This window comes from Megachile rotundata, chromosome 5, assembly GCF_050947335.1.
Source record: "Megachile rotundata isolate GNS110a chromosome 5, iyMegRotu1, whole genome shotgun sequence".
Classification (NCBI taxonomy): Eukaryota; Metazoa; Arthropoda; class Insecta; order Hymenoptera; family Megachilidae; genus Megachile; species Megachile rotundata.
In genome coordinates, this window is record NC_134987.1 from 9703992 (window position 1) to 9725221 (window position 21230).

At 40.3% G+C, this 21230-nt stretch overlaps 1 protein-coding gene across 4 annotated transcripts in view; it reads right to left on the bottom strand.

The window, feature by feature from the left end:
- LOC100878532 (protein groucho) overlaps nucleotides 1–21230 on the bottom strand; it is a 61005-nt gene that overhangs the window by 23981 nt on the left and 15794 nt on the right. For 3 of the 4 annotated variants that reach the window (XM_076531695.1, XM_012291268.2, XM_012291265.2), the window contains exons 2-3: nucleotides 6269–6366; nucleotides 4388–4451 (exon numbers count right to left, since the gene is read on the bottom strand). In XM_076531695.1, the coding sequence (XP_076387810.1) occupies nucleotides 4388–4390 (3 nt within the window). In that variant the 5' untranslated portion in view covers nucleotides 4391–4451; nucleotides 6269–6366. Of the gene's footprint in view, nucleotides 1–4387; nucleotides 4452–6268; nucleotides 6367–15762; nucleotides 16033–21230 lie in introns of those variants that run through there. The other variant, XM_076531693.1, reaches the window with a different exon arrangement.

The window sequence follows — 21230 nt, forward strand, 5'->3', positions numbered from 1 at the left end:
TCGCATAAAACCAGCGAACAATGAGATTGTACGAAAACGTTGCAACTGGAAAGAACAATTATACACAACTCTCGAAAGCTCTCGATACGCCAGTGTTGTCTTTCATCGGCTATCAACGGAACCGCGAAGAGACGATCATAATTGCGATAAACGAGCAATTTACCGAAGAGACCATTTTGTAGCGTCATTACTTAACAGTCAAGTTCGGTCTTACCGGTGAGGCAGTCATTTAGCATCGCGTTGGTAGGATGCAGCGCGGCAAATCTTCGCCGTCGGCAATTTAACATCATTTGCCAGATTTGTCCGCGTCTTGCTTCGTTATTTCGACGGTACTTTTTTCCTCTCTCTCTCTCTTCTTTCTCGACCGCGTACCGGTACGCCACTTGCCTGCCTTCTTGCCTCCGCGTCATTAACATCCCGGGTACCATTAATCTCGAGAACGAGCAGCGTACACCCGGTTCAACTATATCTCTACCCTCTCGGGTATGCAACACTGCACTTTCCGCGGTAACGCGTTATTAATTATCGTTAATCGCGATAAACTTAATCGAGTCTAGTCGAGTACACTCCAGGGACAGGGAGGAGCGAACGAGAGGACCGTTCTACGGTACCGAGCACGCCAGTCTTCTCTGGGGAAAATGGCGATGTAGGGGAAGATTCAACCCCACCGTTGTAACACTTCAGCTATCTCTCGTTATGCTTAGTTCGAGAGGAGTCACTTTTTTTTTTGCGACTCAGGAACTCATTTAGTGATTTCGGGAAGTGTTAGTTTGACAAATTTGGTAGGTGGAAACTTGAGGATTTGGGAACAAACTATTTCTTACGCCATATTAGTATTGGGTGTTCCACCTAAGTTGGACGTCTACATTATTTCCACGATAAAATAACTTTTGAACCTTAGGACAAATTGTATTACCGTCACTAAATGTACGTCCTAGAATCATGCAAGCTCTTATTAATTTTGTCTATCATAGTAACGAAAGTAATTTAGATGTTTTTAAATGGAGCACCCTATGGCTACAGGGGTAGCCCAAAAACAGAGAGAGAGAAAGTATATACGAGGGATCAAGGGACGTAACGCGCGGAGGAACGTAGGGTAGCAGAACGCGTGCAACACGCTCGAGAGTCAGGTACAGGTTCTTAATTTTACGGGCCATTAGCCCTGTAATTACACGGGCGAATTAATTGCATCGTAAGTAAGTTATTCCAACGAGGACCGAGGGGAGGGGGAGTAAACGAGTCGGGGAAGGAAGGAAGGAAGGAAGGGACAGAGAAAAAGGGGAAGAGGAAGCAAGAGGGCACAGGAGGTTGTTAAGATCAACTGCAGCAGCGGGAAGCAACAGCGACGATCAGCAACGGCAGCAGAGCCCTTGGTAGTAGCGCACTCTGGACCAACTTCCGCGGCTCATTATGGCTTGCACAACAAATTAACGTGACGGGCCTCGACCCCTGCGCGCCAGCGTCCTTAACGTGGCGCTTGTTAATGAACTCGACAAAGAGAACGAGAAAAAGCACGCGATCTCCCTCGATTCGCCCACCGCCTCCACCTCTTCTCTTCGTCTTCTCTCTCTGCTTCTTCTTCTCCGTCGTCGTTTCTCCGCCTTGGCTCCGACACCCCACCGAGATGTACTCTGTACACGTCGTTTAAGCGAGTTAACAAGCGGTCTTTTGTTAGAGACCTGGCCTTTTTTACTGCCGCCGGTGCTATTGCTCGAACAGCTCCGAGAAGATCTCGTTAAGAGGGGGGATAAATGATCGGGCCAAGGCGTGCCCGAGCTGTAATTCTGATCCGACAAATTTTTCTGGAACAGTTCGATCGAACCGATGGAAACTACTTTGGAATCGTTATAGAGGAAGCCAGAGTAAATTGATACAGCGAAATCTCGAACACTGTGTAACTCGATCAAAACGAGATGTTTCAAGTTTATCGTTTAACCGTTTATTACAATTGAACACACGTTTATGTACTGTGATGTTAACAGTCGGGATTCGATCATTGTGCAAAGTACCTATATCGTGTTACTCTGTTTATATGCTCCACACTGCTATGCGAGGATACTTCTATCTAGAATAAAATTAACAGATGGACGAAAAGACTGAATTCGAAAATTCGTTCACAATATTTGTAAAATTTCCCAAATTCATTTAAAGTCCCCGAATACCAAAATCCTCAAATCTGCTAGACCACAAAATTCTCAAGTTGCCCAATAAAATCCAGATTAGCTCCCCAACTGATGTTTCGTTTGCCCAAGGTGTACGAAGTTATCTCGTTTTTCTCGAATTGTCTCGAGGGAGTGTCTGTCTCGTTCGTAGTGGTCTTCTTGCACGGGGCGTTGTACAATCTTAATTGGCGCGGAGGCGGCTAGTTTAAACACGATTAATCAAGCGAACGAGCCGACACGACCGCTGCCGGACGAAATCGCCGTGGAGAAACTCTACGGAGATTTATCGAAGACGAAGCATAGTGTTCGCGAGACCCTAAGACGCGTCCTGTCTCATAATTCCTGTTACCCTGGAATGTAGATTTCCATGCCCTCAGGACGTTATTATCGCGTGCAACGTGTGTGCTAAGCGCATTGTTCGCCGCTAACGATACAAGATTCCGTGAACGTGCTCGTAAATATCATTGCTGGCTTAATACTCTGGTATTAATATGTGGAATTCTCGTTTCTTCCTTTCTACCATCCTTCGTTTTGCTCGACGATAGTGGAAGGACAAAGATATTATATTATACCTTTAACGTTTCTACGTTTACCTTCATACAGTGAAATATCTTCCTATAATTTCGTTGGAATTTCTCCTTTGTGCGATCAGTATCGAGCATAGTAAACTTCACTTGGATGAGAGCAGATGTCAAGACTTTGTAAATGTAGGAAAGTTTAGAGAATGTTAAGAGCCATGGGAGAATATCTATTTATATCACCACCTGATCACATTTTCAAACTTTACTGTCATACTAGACATACTGTCATTTGGAACTCCGAAAGTTCAGCAGCACAAAAATATAAAATTTCCAAGACCTATCCATCAGTGTCCCGCTGCTCTAAACTCGCAATCGAAAACGTATAAACCTTATCGTCCGCAATAAAAAGCCCGCAAACGGCACTTTCCTGCTCGACAATAAGCAGCCTTTTTGCACGTATGCTCGTAACAGTCCGAATAACCTATAGTCACGATATCAGCGTCAATTAATTATGTCAGCAAAGCTCGCGATAAGCTCCCGGCACGCCTCTCTGCGCCCTTCCTCGTGTCTCACGCGTTCGGTCCAATTTTGCGAGGGTTAACTGAAAGGGTAGAGTGGGGGTCATTTACCATGAAAACACTCGGTAATAAATCCCATCTTGCGTGCGGCCAGCAACGCGGCACGGATTTCCTCGCGGGACACGCGCGGATCGGTATAATTAGACTGGTTTACGGTGGTCGATCGTTGGAAAGCATTCGGGTACATGCGAACCGGGGCAACTGCATTATCCCCTTCAGTATTGCGAGCGCGCTGTCCTGCTTCATGTACATACTGTAGTATTACTTTGTCATTAGGTGTCCGAAGACGGACAATCGATGAGAACCGCTGCCTCTTAGGATCATTAGCTATGCACGGTAGGTGCACCAGATAAATGTACATACATGCATATATGTAAGGGAGCATTAACATGAATACAATTGGGAACGTAGGATTTCCCTAATTGAAGCGAAGGAAAAATGTTTGGACTCTTCTGTTTTTTATAAGATCAGGGTGTTATTTGTCTTTGAGAACCTACAGTAGTGTGTTTATAACATATCCTAATTTAATAGGTCCTAATCAACTATTTCTCTAAAAATATTCTTAAGTGTTTAGTCTAAGGTTATACTGCACACTCCTGTCTCTAGGAGTAAATAAATAGTATGATTATTGCAATTATTTGACTTGTAGCAAAGAAAGTAATGACTAATTTTCATAAATTCAAGAGTACATAAAAGTTGCATTTGAATCGTTTGACCGAATATCAATACGAGTGTTCAACATTATCAATTCAAAGGTAAAGCTGAAACTATATATTAGCAAGGGACCTGATACTTATGGGCGGGCGTGTAAGTACGTGCTTAGGTATAGGTGTATGCGGCTGTATAGCTAAAGGGGAAATGCGCGCACCGTAACAGGCCAATGTAAAGTCGCTGCGGTGAGGATGCAATTAATGCTAAGAAGCCGAGGTGGTTTAGCGGTCGAGCGAGCATGATTATCCTGGATACGGGAAACGAGGGAGCAGGGACGAGAGGCGAGGAGAGACGAGGGCTCGAGAAAGGGGGAAAGCGAAATGGAGAGTTACTTTAGCGGACGAGAAGAGCAAGAGGCGAGAGAGGAAGCAGGGACTTAGCCGGAATTAGTGTTACGGGAATGGTAATTCCTTACCATCACGTAATGTCGCTGAATCTCGATCTTCTCCGTGGCCAGTTTCTCGCACTCCAGCTTCAAGCTGCGAACAGAGAAAGAGAGAAATAAAAATGGCCATTTATTAAACGGCTTCAGCACGCTCGTACGTTTTCGCCTTATCTTTCGCGTGTCGCGAACACGGCGAGGCGTGCGCGCAATTCACTCTAGTTACCGTGCGTTAAATTCGAGAAACATTTATTATACGACGACCTTTGCGTTCGCGCCGTTAGCATAATGTTCATATTATTTGTCGCTGATTATGCATGTGTAATCGGGAACACGCGATACGTACAGGGTGTGCCGTTTGGAATTTTCACCCTGTACTTCCAATATTTAAATGTACTTCATACAACATATTTTTACTTCATTCACACAAAATATTTTATTATCTTGACGTGTATTTTCGATCTCTTATGCAATATAAGTTCGACCACCAAGAACCGCCATTCTTTTACTTAACCAATTACACGTTGCTTCCGAAATTACATATATTTTTCTCCAGATCAAATTTTGCAGTACACGACTTTATTTCGGTATTGTCAATTTCATGGAAATTACGGGTGATTTATTTAAATGTAACACCGTCCAGCTAATCGATGCTATCGCTCCGTTGCGTGCACGTTCGCCACGAAAGTTGCAATCATCGTTTGAAACATCGCTGGTAGGGCATTACATCCGGAACATCATCGGCTGGGAACAATACGTCGTGTACATACGTCTGTCTACCGCGAAAAAAGACGAGAAAAACGGAGAGCGAAGAAGAAAGGAGAGAAGGTTCGAAACTTCCGGCTGGGAAGTTTCACGTTGGAACAATGAAAGTTTCGATCCGCGAAACGTTGAAAAATGCAACGACAGCCATCGAGGCTTCCTTAATTCCGTATTCGCGGTGACTGCACGGTGGCACGGGTGTCATTACGTGTCTACCAATAGCCACGCGGTCGTAAATCACTTATGGCTTTTGTGTATCGCGTGCAAGCCAAGGGAAGCAGCTGCACGAATTCCCAGGCTCTTTCGATGCGCGGTGTGCTGGTGGTACAGGTATGAGTACAACTACAAGTACCTGTTCGGGTTGACATACAGATGTATGTGCAGACACAAACATAAGCTACAGATGTATACAGTTGATCACAGAAGTATTCAAGTGAATTTCGTAGCCTTGCAAAACCTCATATCAAAATCTGCCTGTGAACATCTACTATATTCTACAATATTAACCTACTTTACAATGTATCAACAAGATTTTTCATATTTTATTTGAAAAAATTAAATGTAAGAATATTTCATATTTTAAACTTGTAGATTCCTATATTTTAAGAACCTTAAGTCACAAGATTCCAAGATCTCAATAACCATCTCAGGTTGCAAGATACATTCAAGATCCCAATATCCATAAATACGTACTTGAAAATACTAATAGCCTTATACCCTTATGAGTAGCTCTATATTAGATCCAGTACCTACACACTTTAGTGAGATACTTTTGCAACCAACTGTACGTGTACAACACCGAGACAAAAGAAGAACCGAGAGAAGTCGAGTGACGAGCAGGTGCCGCGTTCAATCGCTTTACGACTCTGCCTTTTTCATTACGCGATTTAATAAACTTATACGGAACGGAAGAGCTTTTTTTTGTATCAGCTTTCTGCAGCCGGTTCTTTTCTACCCCTTTTTTTTTTTGTTTGTTTGCTGTTCGTTTTTTGACTCGAAATGGGGAAAAAAGTAACTCGAACTGGGTCGTGAAAGGAGGAACGTTTAATACAACTTTTTGAAAACGATCGTTTTTGTGCCACTTGTCAAATTTAATATACCAATCGTGTTTTGAACTAAGTTTTACGTGAATTTGTGGTGTAGTTTACTTACGCGTGACATTGGTTCTGTAGAAAATTGAATTCGTCTTTGATCCTGTCGCAGGATTCCCCGACTGTGAGTTTGATTTGTTGGCCAGGTTGTGGTGGACCCTGAAAACAAATTAGAAAAAATGTTAGTGAGAGGTTATCTTATTTGGAGATTTGGAGATGTGGGGGTGGAATTTGGAGATTTGAGATTTTGGGAATTTGAGAATTTGGAAATTTGAAAAATTGGGGATTTGAGAGATTAGGGATTTGAGAATTTGGAAATTTGAGAGATTAGGGATTTGAGAGATTAAGGATTTAAGAATTTAGAAATTTGAGAGATTGGGGATTTGAGAATTTGGAAATTTGAGAGATTGGGATTTGAGAATTTGGAAATTTGAGAGATTGGGCATTTGGGAAATTGGAAATTCGAGAGATTGGGGATTTGAGAATTTGGAAATTTGAGAGATTGGGGATTTGAGAATTTGGAAATTTGAGAAATTAGGGATTTGAGAAATTGGGAATTTGAGAATTTGGAGATTTGAGGATTAGGAAATTTGAGAATTTGGAAATTTGAAAAATTGGGGATTTGAGAGACTAGGGATTTGAGAATTTGGAAATTTGAGAGATTAAGGATTTGAGAATTTGGAAATTTGAGAGATTGGGGATTTGTGAGATTATGGATTTGAGGGATTAGGGATTTGAGAATTTGGAAATTTGAGAGATTGGGGATTTGAGAGATTAGGGATTTGAGAATTTGGAAATATGAGAATTTGGAGATTTGAGAATTTAGGAATATGAGAGTTTCAAAGTTTTACAACTCAGGAATTTGAGAATGTAAGGACTGAGAAATTTGATAACACAGAAATTTGTCAACCTAGAAATTTGAGACAAAATTTCAAAATCTAAAAATTTGAAAATTTCATAAATTGAAAATTTGAAGCCTTCAAGTAATAAATTTTCAAACTCATAAATAAGCCAGTCATCAAAATCCCATTCGCCGCAACTACTCATCACCGGCAAGATAATATAAGGGTTTCACTGCGAACGAATAAATAAATCGCACTATGATTGGGCAAAACTTGAAAAACACACGTTCGATTGCGTTGTAATAAGCTATGTAATAGCGCACGAAAATAGCGGTTATGGTAGTTAGAATATATAATTACTTCGTGCGTGGTATCGCATTATAACACAGGAGCAGCAGCACGCAAAACACGCACAAAGTTTGTAGTCTAAACTTTGCTCTATTAATCATTGCGCGTGTTATAGGGAAACCGCTAACCAAAGACCATGTATCTTTAATTTATCTCGTTATCTCTTCAATCAATGTCCAGATACTACGTTTGCAACAGTGATTTAATATTTCAATATTCGATCCACAACGTTGTATTTCGCATTTTTGCGTTTCGTTCGGAAAGTAAATTAATAAGAGATCGAGTTTAATCAGTTTAATACACACCGTCATGATACGAGGGTTACATCAGAAAATACGTATTCTTACGGTCGTATGATAAGATACAATTATTTCAACAAAAGAAAGGTCAGCAAGTCGTGAAAAATTGATACGAGGTATAGAACGAGTAACAGTGTAACAATAAGTTTTTGTCGTAACAATTTCGTGTCCTCCGTACAACTTTTATCTGACCACCCCGCAAGTACCCACATACATTATCATTTCACATTTTATGCACGCACATGTGTTGTATCAGAAATATACTTTGTTATCAAATTATTTTCGTATTTTACCGCAAGTGTTGCTTCAAGGTTGCGTCACAAATATTGTTATAAAATTTCTTGAAAATTGTATGTAAATATTAACATCAAGAGTGAAGTTTCCTCGTTAGAAATTTATCGCGAAGTTCTGAAAGTTTCAAAGTCGACATAATTTATTCAGTCGTTAGCAACAATTAATTAACGAATTTGAGCTGTCGGACTATCTGGGCGTTTCATCGCGTTTAGTTATAAAACCGTTAATAGACGTTACGCAGCTTCGAAGCGACGCATTTGCATTTTCCCAGACCACAATGACCACTTTGTCGAGCCGCACAAATTCAGCCTTCGCCATCAAGGTGTTAAAACAGCGAACCGCGACGCAACATTTTTCCCCTGACCGCGACCCGAAACGTTCGCTCGTAATTACATTTTCCAAACCAGACGGTCGCATCCGATCCCGTCGTTTCATTTAAAATTCATTTAAACCTCGTCTCGCCGCGTCGATCGCGACAAGAAATTCCATCGACGAAAAACAAGAACAAAAAGCGAGGAAAGCGAAGGAGCGGAAAAAGGCAACGATGAATGCGCATCAATGTTGCCCGGTGAAATAATTAATTTCGCACACCTGTTCATGGTGAATGAGCAAAATGGTGGCAGGAAGTAATACGTTAGTCGATTCGTGGATCGAGGGAAGCGGGAATCAGACAGGCGTAGCGAACACAGAAGACAACACATGGTGTTCGGAGCAGACGGTAAAAGACATCTAAACGCCATCGGCAATCGTGCACGGCTGGATGAGCACACACGATGCAACATAACGCGAAACGCGATAACAAGATTGCTGGCAGGTGGATTTCCACGCTCACCACGATTCAGAATTATTCAAATGGCTTCGGGGAAATTCTACTCTTTCGAAAGACCGATGACTCGCGTTATGCTCGCGGACTCTACAGGGTGTCATGAAAACGAACATTAAATTTCAAAACCTTTTTTAATCTGCATTCTTTAACACTAGATTTACGGACGTTTGATGGTCACTTTTATTTAAATTTACCTAAAGTAGAAAAATAAATAAATTGCAGATGATATGTGAACTGCCTAAAACATTGATTCTTTTGCTGAAAGTTGACATTTTTATAAAAATTTCTTAACAAATTCTGTCATCTAAAATAGACCTATTATCCGTCATTTTGACGGGTTCCGTAAATCTAGTGTTAATTTCCTAAACATGGGAGGGCGAATGTCGACATCACAGACTTTTCTGATTTTGTAATTTTACTCTTCTATAGTAATAAATGTTTATGATATTTCATTCAGTTCATTGGGCAAATACAACAGTTAAGAGTAGCAGCATTCTGTAGTATAATAATACAGTACTAATCCACAAACAACAATAAAATGCCACTTTTCGTTGAAGATACCAGTGACTTGTCAGATATCAAGTTAATAGAACAATATAATAAAAATTGAAGGAGTAAATATTGGTTGAAGAATATGTAGATGAATTTTCCGTCACGACACCCCGTATATCGGTCTTATTCGTAACATTGCTCAGCATGCGAACACGATTACACGGGACGTACGTAGAGTCGAGGCCAGGGTATAGTCAACACGATCTCGACTGACTGCAACGGCTCGTAGAGAGAGAGCAAGTGTTAATTACATGTTTGCGGTGTCCGCGAGGATTACACGCTACAACCGAAACTATGAACTTGCAGGCCGCGCACACGCGTATATGTATACATACGTGTTGCGTACCAACACGTGGGCGCCCATGAAGAGAGAAGGGTGTTCCGCTAACTACATTCGCGAACCTCTGCCTACGCAAGCGTCGTCCTTCGACCGACCTGTAGATCGTGTCCGATACGCTCCCTACAACCGAAGTCACGTTAACCACCGAGTATTTCTGTTCAACTTGGGAAAATCGATCGATGATACATATGCTCAAAAGGCTTCATATGCTAAACCTTCGACATTGATCTTTATGTATGATCGGAAAGTTAGATTACCGATGGACATGACGTGACTCAACAGATAACGGGCTACTGTGCAAAGTTATGAATTTAATTTCGGTAATTAACTTTAGTCCTTAACCTACAATTTTCTGTACAGCTGCGTCATTCGCTTCTCACTACTTATTGATAATAGAGACACATAAAGGAAATTGTCAAGTTAATTTTTGTGTTCAATGATTCTTGATTGTGAAGGTTATAACTACAATTCAAGCAAAAATGATATATGAATTACGATTAAAATATGAAGCTAGTTTGTCACATATGAAACGTATGTGCGTCACCGGTGCGTCACGATGTTGTAGGACAAGGGGTTGTATACTTTGATATCGCGGTCTCTATAATGTTTGTGATATAATGATATACATATGTAATATAACGTATACATACATGTAATATATAATACAATTATATAACAGCAATATAACATGTAGGTGTATAACACCACCAGTGTCAGTAAAGTTCCCGCAATTCCAAGAACAAATGACAATAGTCCTTTGAAAACGTTTTCTATTATCTTCACATGAATATAAATGTTGCAAATTACCCTCACCAATTTAGGTAATTAAACCAAATGGAAATGTCAAGTTGATAGTAATATTCGATAATAGAGTGATACGTTGTCGAAGAATGTGTGTTCTGATAAGGAGTCAGCGGCGGAATCGTGAAAGTCCGCGCGCGTTGGGAATTATACGTTATTTCCACTGCAGCGAGCGTGCAGTGAATGCACCGTGTGTGCTGGCCGATTTGCATTGCGGTGCACAGCGTAACGAAGTGCATTTTAGCGCATTAGCCGAAACGCTCTAAAAGCCGCAAAGCACCGCTCGCGTTAAGAACCGTTTACACTTGTGCAACAAGCTGCGTGGGGCGTGCAGCGCGTACGTTCGCTCAGCGAAGACAGTAGGAGTGTTAAAATTAAAAACAAAATTTATTAAATGGTCTCAAAAGTTTGCTATGAAGTTTAAACGGAAAACATGACACAAACATAAATTTGTATCTTTTATTAATTTTTATCTGTAAATATAAAAATATTCTAATGGTGAATGAACTGATCAAATTCAGTAAATAACTGGATATAAAAAAATCGGAACATTTAGTATTTATAGTAGAATTTTCTCATGTTCGCGCATCTGACAGTGAATCATCGACACCACGTCTTCATCAATACAGATTTTTCACACGTTATCGTAAATCTTAATTTCGCGCGATATTTCATTGAAACGATCGAATCTCCTTCTGGGAAATGAATGAGACTTGGGAACCGCAAGAGTTTCGCGCAAAGAGATTCGAAGAATACCGCGATCGATTTGGTTCGTCGACAGCTGAATCGAAGAAGAGGGACTCTGGGTTCATTCGATTACAACGGCTCAATTGTGATCGAGGTCAGGAGGTACCCGATGCACTCACTTCTGGCTTAACCCGAGATAACTCGAGACTAGCCTTCTTCCTCCTTGTGTTTTTCGATGATGCTCCTCGTCGTTTTCACGGAGCTTCCTACAAGAATACGTTTGGTGAAGTTGTAGGCGCACCGCGATGCAGCCGCTGATTAATCAACCTTGTTGTTTTCTTTCCATCGACCGTGCAATCAACCGAGTTTCGCAAATTATCGAGCAAACGCGAACGATCGTCGAGATCGATGAATCGCGTGCGGTTACGGACAATAATTGATACGATTAGAATGTCCGTTTTGCCTTGCCTTTACGCCTACTTCGTGTTCGCTATGAAACTAGAACATGTCGAATGTTAAGATTCAATAATAATCGGAAGATATATCTGCTTAAGGAGCACGTATCTTTCAGAACGGACACGCGATAACGCGCACTATCGAAGATTAATTGTTTCGATGCAATCATTCGGTGAATTGTCGGCACCATTTTTATGGCATATTGTATAGCACTCGTATAATATTCGCCTGACTTTTTGTCTATTTTAAAAATTTATAATAGCAAATTGGGGATGAGAAAAACTGGGGTGTCACACATAAGAATCGACAAGATGATTTCGATGGCAACTGCGAATAATCTGAGAGATAACGGATTGACTATGAAATCGTGGCAATTGAAGATCAGATAAGGTAAACAATAGCAATCAAGTGCAACAATAAAAAGTATTTCAGTCGATTATACTTTATGAATTATCGTAATTGGATAAAATAGATTGATCTACTCATTGATCAGCAAATACAGAGATTACAAGAAGATATAAGAGGTATCACGAGAAACGTCAATTGTTCCACTGATAACTCACGTGTATATCACACAGTTGAGAACACGTATGTTATATTTTTTTAGACTTGACTCAAAATTTCCATAAAACGTATTATCGAGAGGGTCTGTTAATTCCCGTGTATCTATCTGTAGGTTCAATTAAAAATTGTCGAGGTACAACGATACACCGCCCACAAAACATTAATATCTAATTGCAACTATGAATTTAAAAACACTTGTCTTTGTATATTTTTCCATCGATACGTCGCACAAATGACACTTATCGCGCTAGATAAAATGCGATAAACGTTTGATGCGAATAATAATGATATCATACGCTATTTGTCTCTACGGGTGTTTGTAGTGCCGAGAAACAGTGATGCAATAACATCGAATCGCTGGAAATCGTAAATCTCTTTTTTCGATGCATTATATCGAGGAATTTTCTCGCGGCATTCGAGAAATCGCTGCATAACGCCAGAGAAATAGACGCCGAACAGATGTATGGAAGAAACCTGCAGCTCGTTTTATTACCGTCAATCTTAACTACCGAGCAAACAAGGACACTTAGACAGTCAACATTGAGTTTCGGTGTTCGATTTGCTTCGTTATCGAGCTCTCTCCCATCTCTGACTCGTAGTTTCTTCCGTCCCGAAAATGCCCTGGTTAAATATCGTCAATAAATAATTCGACACGAATGTACGTATCAATGCGCAGATAACGGTCTCTAAATACTGTTGCACTGATATATTTACTAGATAAAAGCCATAAGTACACAGAGGAAGTCCTCGCTCACTTCTACGTAAATAGTTTACTTAAAACAGGCAGCTGTGCCCTAGCAAGTTACTATCGGCAAATACGCCAGCGTAAGCATCGTGAAAGATCGATATAGGGAGATTTGTATTCTAAAATTTTTTTCTATGATTTTGTAATCTTAGATTTTATATTTTAAGATTCCCTAAAAATCTGTATAAATAGGTCGATCGAGAACTTGCTCGACCCAATTCGATGTTCAATTTTATAAGCAATTACGCATTGCGACATACCAATCATCGCTGTATGTACTTACCCGGTCCGAAATTAGCCGTTCGGAGGTTGTCATTCACCGACAAAACCGCAATGTTCTACGATACCTCAGGCAATCGCTGAAGAATCCAATCTGTTCGCGACGCTAAGAACAGAGTCGTGCACTCTTTCGTCGACGGACGATTTCGCGGTTAATCGCAATCCTGCCTGGTATTTCTGGTATTTCGGTGCCTCGCTTGCTACAGGGCCGGCCCAATAGGGTTGTCACACACCATTTCTAATTTCCCAATTGTAGTACCAATTATTAAATATTTAAATTTGCGAGTTCTCCAATTTTGAAAATGTACAAATTTGCATATTTTTTGGTTCTGAAAATCATCGGATCCTCCATTTTCAATTTTTCTAAGGTCACATCAGAAATCCCCCTAGTCTTTAAATTTCCAAATCCCCAATTTCTAAATTTTCCAACATCAACCCCCCAATATTCTCCTCAGTCCCCAAATTTCCCTAAATCGCAAAATTCCAAAGTAAAAAATTGGCAAATTAACTGATGCAAACGCACATGTTGCGGGTTCGACAGAGTCCTCGGTTGGGTCAGGGTATCATTAAAGTCGCCGAAGCGCACGGGACAAAGTACACGGCGGTGTCGTCCTGTTGGCGCGAGGGCCTGCGGTCAGAGGTCACGCCACTGGAGGACTGGTAGTTGCTAAATTCTCGAGATGGTGTACCGAGAAGGGAATGTTCTGCAAGATGATGGTAAAAGGTCGAGGGAGCAGGAGAACGTTTCAATGTAGCAGAGAAAGAGAGAGAGAGGCAGCGAAATTGCAGAGAAAGAGGGGCAAAGGTGGCCACGGATGAGGGAAGTTGCGGTTTTCGTGGTCGCCGCGGTTGCGGCTTAGGCAAATTGAGATAGTTCGCAAACCACCGACCAGCTGACCTAACCCGTCACGCCAGGATGCTGGCGGGCCATGGCTCCTGGGAGAATTTCACAGTTCAAAAGGAAGCGGTGAATGCGAGAAGCTCGTTTCGATAGCGAGGCTGTGGTCGACGCAAAAAACTTCGGACCGCGTTCGCGAAAACGTTTCGCAGAACCATCCCGATCGATAAAAAAAAAACACCAGGTAAAATGTTCGGGGAACTCGTGAACATTGTTGCAAACTTTCCTCGATGATGAATGGCTCTGGTAGACGCGTCAACGAGCTTGGCGATCATCTTCGATGTTGATTCATGATATTCGGAATTTCAACATTTATATTTTTATTATAAATTCTCCACATTTCTAAATCTTCAAACTAAATTTTTAAAAGTTCCCAAATCCTCAAATCTATACATTCTCGAATTTTCAAATGACCCTTGACTTTATAAATTTCATAATTCACGAACACTCGAATTGGAGTATCAGAAATGATAGGAATATACGACATGATTTCTTATTATTGTATCGAAAAGCAATTTAGATTGTAGCTACGTGAGTAACGGCTTTTTATAAATACACGTCCCTAATCACGGATCTTAACTGAAAAATAAATACAAAATTAATGTTATCGTACAATAATCGATATAGTCGTTGAACACAAATTAAATTCACTGAATCATTGAAAATATCATTGTGGTGACTACGAAAGTTGTAATCGGAAAATATTTTATCGAAGATTGATTCTGCGATAAAGCTTGTTTTACAAATACCACAAAACGATCTTGATCTATCGCTTATCTCGAGTACGTCCTTTAAATAGCCCTGTCGATAAGAAAAACTTTTACCTTCGCAATATAACAAACAGGTTGCAAAGAAACCAATTAACTATTCATACAAATAAACACGGTCTACTTGAAACGTAAGTTTATTATAAATATAATTTTGTAGTAGTCAAAAGTTTTGAAGTAATTTTTCATCGAACATAGGAGAGCAAGTTTGCGAGTTTTAATCAGCAGGAAAAATAAGCCTAAATATTTACTTTATAAGAATGTAAAGTGCATTGCACAACATCAAACTTAAACAGACCAAAGATTAAGTTACATTTTACCAAACTATATACCAATCTCATCGTTATCGAACGCCAACAACGAAACCCACTATCAACATCGATGTAACCAAACTTCGATCAAACTCCCGCCTGAATTTCAATCACCTTACCAATATAATACCTTTCTAAAGAACAACCTACTACGAATAGTGCAATCAAATACAAAAACAAGCTGCTCCAGTGCTTTCGAGGAAAGAAAACAGACACTGGTATTAGGATTTTTGCCTATGAGCCAGATAAAATATACTCTGACGCTAAAACAAACTGAATGACCGGTTCACAGATATCTTGATTTCTTACTTAAAATTATACAAACTATTAAAACTTCTTGAAGTATGACTTCTATGGGGAGACCATTTTGGAGGGAATTTTGGAAGTTCCAAGTTTCTGAATTGTAAAATTTGGAATTTTAGCAATAAAAAGACGAGTTGCTCTTCGTCATTCTCTAGGGAGGTTTTAGAGGGAGTAAAATTTGTAAAGCGAAGGTTGCGCAGCGCTGAAATATTTGAAAAGCAAACTGCATCATCGAAACATTACCAGAAACCACCTCGGGATAGAGGTGCAATCACAAACGTTAGGTCCCGGTGTTATCGGGGGTGCGTTGATGAAAACGGCTGAGCGCCACTGGCGGTAGGTAAACAGTACTGTATTGTATTTGTGTGCTTAGCCCGGCAAATATTAGCCACCATATCGCTTATGGTGCTTGTTGAGCGAGGGTGATGGTCGATAGTTTCCGTGGTGGGAGCGTTGAAGAGGCCTGGTTCGTGAGCGTATGTACTGTGAGCGAGTACGTGCGTGTACGCAAACGCGGCTCACAGACTTAGGCCGCGTACACAAGCACGCAATACGCATGTCGAGCAGTCTGCTGGTGCGGTGTGTGATTCGTGGCTGAGTGTGTTTGTCCATCCGTCCATATACGGCTGTTTGTCCTTGCTCTCCTTGTTTGAAGAACGTCGGGATCCCGGTCTGTGCAAACTCCTCATTATTGCGAACAATGTACACAGGGTATAGCGCGTGCGTGCGTGCGTACATTTCCGCGCCCTCTTGTACCTCGTATGTGTGCGCACGCGTACACGTACGACCGCGTACGTGCAATTGTAACACGTGTACCGAGTTTGTCGTGTACGTGTATCATCGAGGCGCGATCGAATTTTTTTCGCGAAACGGTGAAAACGTTTTCCTCCCTGCGCGAGGATTGCACAGAGGCTCGAGTGTTCTCTCATTGGCTTCGATTGCGCTCGTTTACCTCGCGAGAGCTTAAAACCGCGAATCAACGCGCGCACAAGTACGAGATTGCAGTGAAGAAGGGCTCGATCATGTGCAAAAATATGTCGTTATATCTTTCATTCTCTTTCACTGTATATCACGAAAGTCGCGAACGTGGAGACACGTTCAAAGTCGATCTAGGGTTGGAAAATAAAAATTTATGCATTTTTTATTGAATTCGGTGAATTCTTAGATCTTAGATAATTTATTTCTATTTCATATAAGAAAATATACTTTTATGTAAACTACAATACATTTCTTAATTACTACTTTCCTTCTAACCCAACTCTCAAAGCAGTAATTCCTTGACCATTTACACGAAAATCAAAATGGCGCTACCCCCAATCATGTATAATCGTATAGGTATACAATTAGAAGGAAGAAAGTAGATGTTTAAGCAGGTCATCGTTGGGTGAGAACAACAGGGTTGCAGCATGAATGGTTCCCCTCGCGGTGTATTCTAAAAGGGGGTCGGTGTGGATTATTGGAAGAGGACGGAATCGACTGCGAAATTGAAGGGCTCCGGGCAATTTTGGGCGGACCGCCCTAAAACTGCCGTCAATTTCCGCGTTAATGGCCGAATTCGGGAAATGGTACTTGGACCCTCGTCACCGTTAAAATGCCTACGTGCGAGTTTCATGTCCGTAGACGTCCGTGTTCGGGCCGGAAAGTAGCCGATCGGTTTTGTGAGAAGCCTCCGTCTACCTCGACGCGTATCGATTACTTATTTTCTACGCTTCGAGTCCTGATTACAAATTACAATCGTGCCTGGCATTTAACGGGCCGAGGAACCGAGGGCATCTCAACGGGCCTACCGTGAACGTGCCCCAGCTTACAATGTAGACTGTTGATCGCAAACTCCTTTAACCCACTCCAATTATACTTTGCAAACGGTCCTTGATTTCTACTTAATATTAGGCTTAGATGAAATAGATTTCGAAATGGTCTGACACAATTTGATGACATAAGTACTTATGATACGTCAATTTGAAGCTTAGTTTACTAAAATTGCGTAAGCTTTTTCGAAACTTTCTTAGTTCGAGTTAGCAGGCCAGAAGATTATTATACATTAGAATGATTAAGTACCTGGAATTATGTATTAAGTACTTCAACGAAATGTTTGATTATTTTGGACAAATGTTAAGCTTAATATTGATGTAACTTCGCAATAATTTTATGTCGCTAAATTATGTCAGATTTTATAGGTCCTGAAATTAATCATTGTTTATTGTAACTGACACGCGGCCATTTTGTATATAAAATATGACCAGTTTATCTGCGTCAAATTTTTGATGCATCACACGTGTTAATTTACGTTACTTTTATGTCACCAAATCTTCCTTAAATGACCCAGTAATAATTGCGTCACGCTAAAATTTTCGACTCGTGTCTCTGTGTAAGCTCGGACGATCCAGATTCGCGAGCAAATAAATAGTTCTTGCTGTACATGAAATTTATAGCAGAAGAGAATGTTGCGCGAGATCTAAGCTTGAATCACGACTTAACAGACCGATTGATTGTTTCTCTTGCTACAACCGCGGCAGTATAGTTTAAAATAAACATTCGTTTTGGCAGATGGTCGTGCGTGGGGTGCGCGGATGATAAATGAGAGGACGAGTAGGAGTAACGATAATTGTGGAACGATTACGCGCAGTTAGTCAGAGATTGTAACCAGACGAAAAAAGTAGAACAGACTGAAAAATGAAGTAACAACAGCTTCAAATGCGAAATCGCTGAAAACAGTATCGCCTATAAAATAGCGGAACGTTAACGCTATACTTGAACACAGTTAGTTTCGCCGACGAATGTTTTCGTTACGGATTTCTGAGGATAACAAGTTATTGACTTTTTTATCCGTTTTCTCGGAAATTCGAAGGGGGACTTTGGGAAACTTTTTAATTTGGGAATTGGAAGTTTGGAATTTCTAATTTTAAAATTTGGAGATGAGTATTAGAAAATTTGAAATTTCGATATTTGCAAATGTGGGGATGTGAGTGTCCACACGTGTGAAATTTCTACATTTCGGAATTTGGAGATGTGAGTATTCACACATGTGAAATTTCTATACTTCCAAATTTGGGGATGTGAGTATTCACACATGTGAAATTTCTATATTTCCAAATTTGGGGGTGTGAGTATTCACACATGTGAAATTTCTACATTTCGGAATTTGGGGGTGTGAGTATTCACATGCGTGAAATTTCTACATTTCGGAATTTAGAGGTGTGAGTATTCACACATGTGAAATTTCTATACTTCCAAATTTGGGGATGTGAGTATTCACACATGTGAAATTTCTATATTTCCAAATTTGGGGGTGTGAGTATTCACACATGTGAAATTTCTATACTTCCAAATTTGGGGATGTGAGTATTCACACATGTAAAATTTCTATATTTCCAAATTTGGGGGTGTGAGTATTCACACATGTGAAATTTCTAAATTTCCAAATTTGGGGATGTGAGTATTCACACATGTGAAATTTCTACATTTCCAAATTTGGGGGTGTGAATATTCACACATGTGAAATTTCTACATTTTCAAATTTGGGGATGTGAGTATTCACACATGTGAAATTTCTACATTTCCAAATTTGGGGGTGTGAGTATTCACACATGTGAAATTTCTATATTTCCAAATTGGGTGATGTGAGTATTCACACATGTGAAATTTCTACACTTCCTAATTTGATGATTTGACTATTAAAAAATTTCAAGTTTCTACTATATTTCTAAATTCCACTTCCCCAAATTGGGAAACTTGGCACATCTACAATTCGAGATCTAATATTTCAAAATTTCTAAATTCCCAAACTACGTCCAAGAATTCGAATACTCAAGTTTGTTGCTAAATTCCCAACATCCAAATAATTATATTTCAAGCTATCGAAATTTGAAAATTTGAATGGCCCTGATCTCAGTCTCCGCCCACACATCCGGTGAGCTCATCGGGGAACTTGACCAGGCCGTCACAGTAACAAATGATTTGTTTTCCGAAATTCCGTATCTCCACCGACAGGTTTGATAAACGCGACCGAATTAGCTGGCCAGTTTACCGAATAATCATCTCGAAAGACGTATCCTCGTTTAAACAGATAAATCCGTGTAAATTATCGGCAACACCGAGTGAACAGAGCAGACAGTCGACGACAACGTGAGAAGCGATTTTCACCGAGGGGATCATTTATTGGCTGGCCCGTCGTCGACAAACATTCGACAAAGTGGATCGCAAACAATGCCACCTTTTTCGGTCGCTTCGCGCAAAGAGAAGTGTCGAGCGTATAATATCGGTAATTTCAAACTAAAACGGCTGCTCCGTGAACCGTGGAAGAGGACCCACGGTCTACGAACAATGAGGCGATCTTAAGGACTCGTCGGAAAGGGGCTTTGTTCAACATGTTCCACGAAGGACCCGGATGACAATGGTACTCTTGATTTCAACGTCTCGTTTGCCCCTTACAAATTAGCCCGTATTATTACGCTAACAATGCAGTTGCTTCTCCGTTTTCTGGCGTGGCCCGGGAACGTGTTCGAGAGTGCCAAAACATTTTATGAACCGTACAGACAAGCGGCGGCTGACTAGTAATTCGCGACTGTGCAAACCTCGTTATATTGCCGAAAAATCATTCGAACCCCTAACTTGGGGTCTCTAACCATTACAACATTTCATAACTTAAAAGTTTAAAAATTCTCAAACAGTCAATTTGAAACTTTATTTTATACACTTGAAAATATGCGAACCTGCAAATTTAAACATCTGAATATAAATAAACTTGAAAGTTTAAAAATCTGTAAATGTGTAAATTTGAAAAACTTCTAAAATCGTAAATAGAATTTATTGGATACGTATGCAGCAGAAGTGTTAAGTGTCAATTTTGTGTAATCGATATTCACGATCGTATTTCTCGTCTTTGATTTACTTTTTCTATTTACCTCGTTTCACACCGCTTCTCAGCTAAGGACTCGCAAACCGCAAAGAGCGAAAAAATTATTCCGCACATGCGGTATCAATGTTGTATCATTATCCCCGCTGATGAAAACTTTACTCCTTGAGTGAGCCACGGTTCAAGAGGTCGCACAAAGGGGAATCGTTTTAATCACCGCCTTAATCGCACAAAGACTTGCTGCCAACCACAACAAAGATACACCGTAATAAATTAATGACTAATTTAAGATCGCTCCCCACAATTCCGTTATATTTTTATGGCTTACTCATGGAACTAAATTTAAAACAATTATCCATTATGACTCTTCTAATTTATAATTTAAGTGCATTTAGATTAAAATGTAGTCGCTTTAAAATTAGTAGATATAATTTACACTTCATGTGCACTTAACTGAAAGTTGCGGATAGAAATTTAACTTTCGATTCAACTTTCGATTTATAATTGCAACATGTAACATTTTCACCAAGCAGAATAAGAAAACACTCATAGTTTCTTCGGAAAAATACGTGTTCGATAAATCGCCATCTTGTGTAATAACGAAATGAAGAGATCTGTGAAGAAATCCCGAGCGAATCGATATCGGAACGTGTTATTTCGATAACGAGGCATTTTGGTCAGAACCATTCGTTTTGCAACAATTGCAAAAGGTTCACCGAACGATTATTTTGGGGTGGAGCTGTCTACGCATTATGCGCACCGCAACCACCGGTTAACGACGAATTTTTCACCCGCGTCAAGTTCACTACCGAACGCGAATAAATTTAATTAAACCCATTAACGAATTTAATTAAGC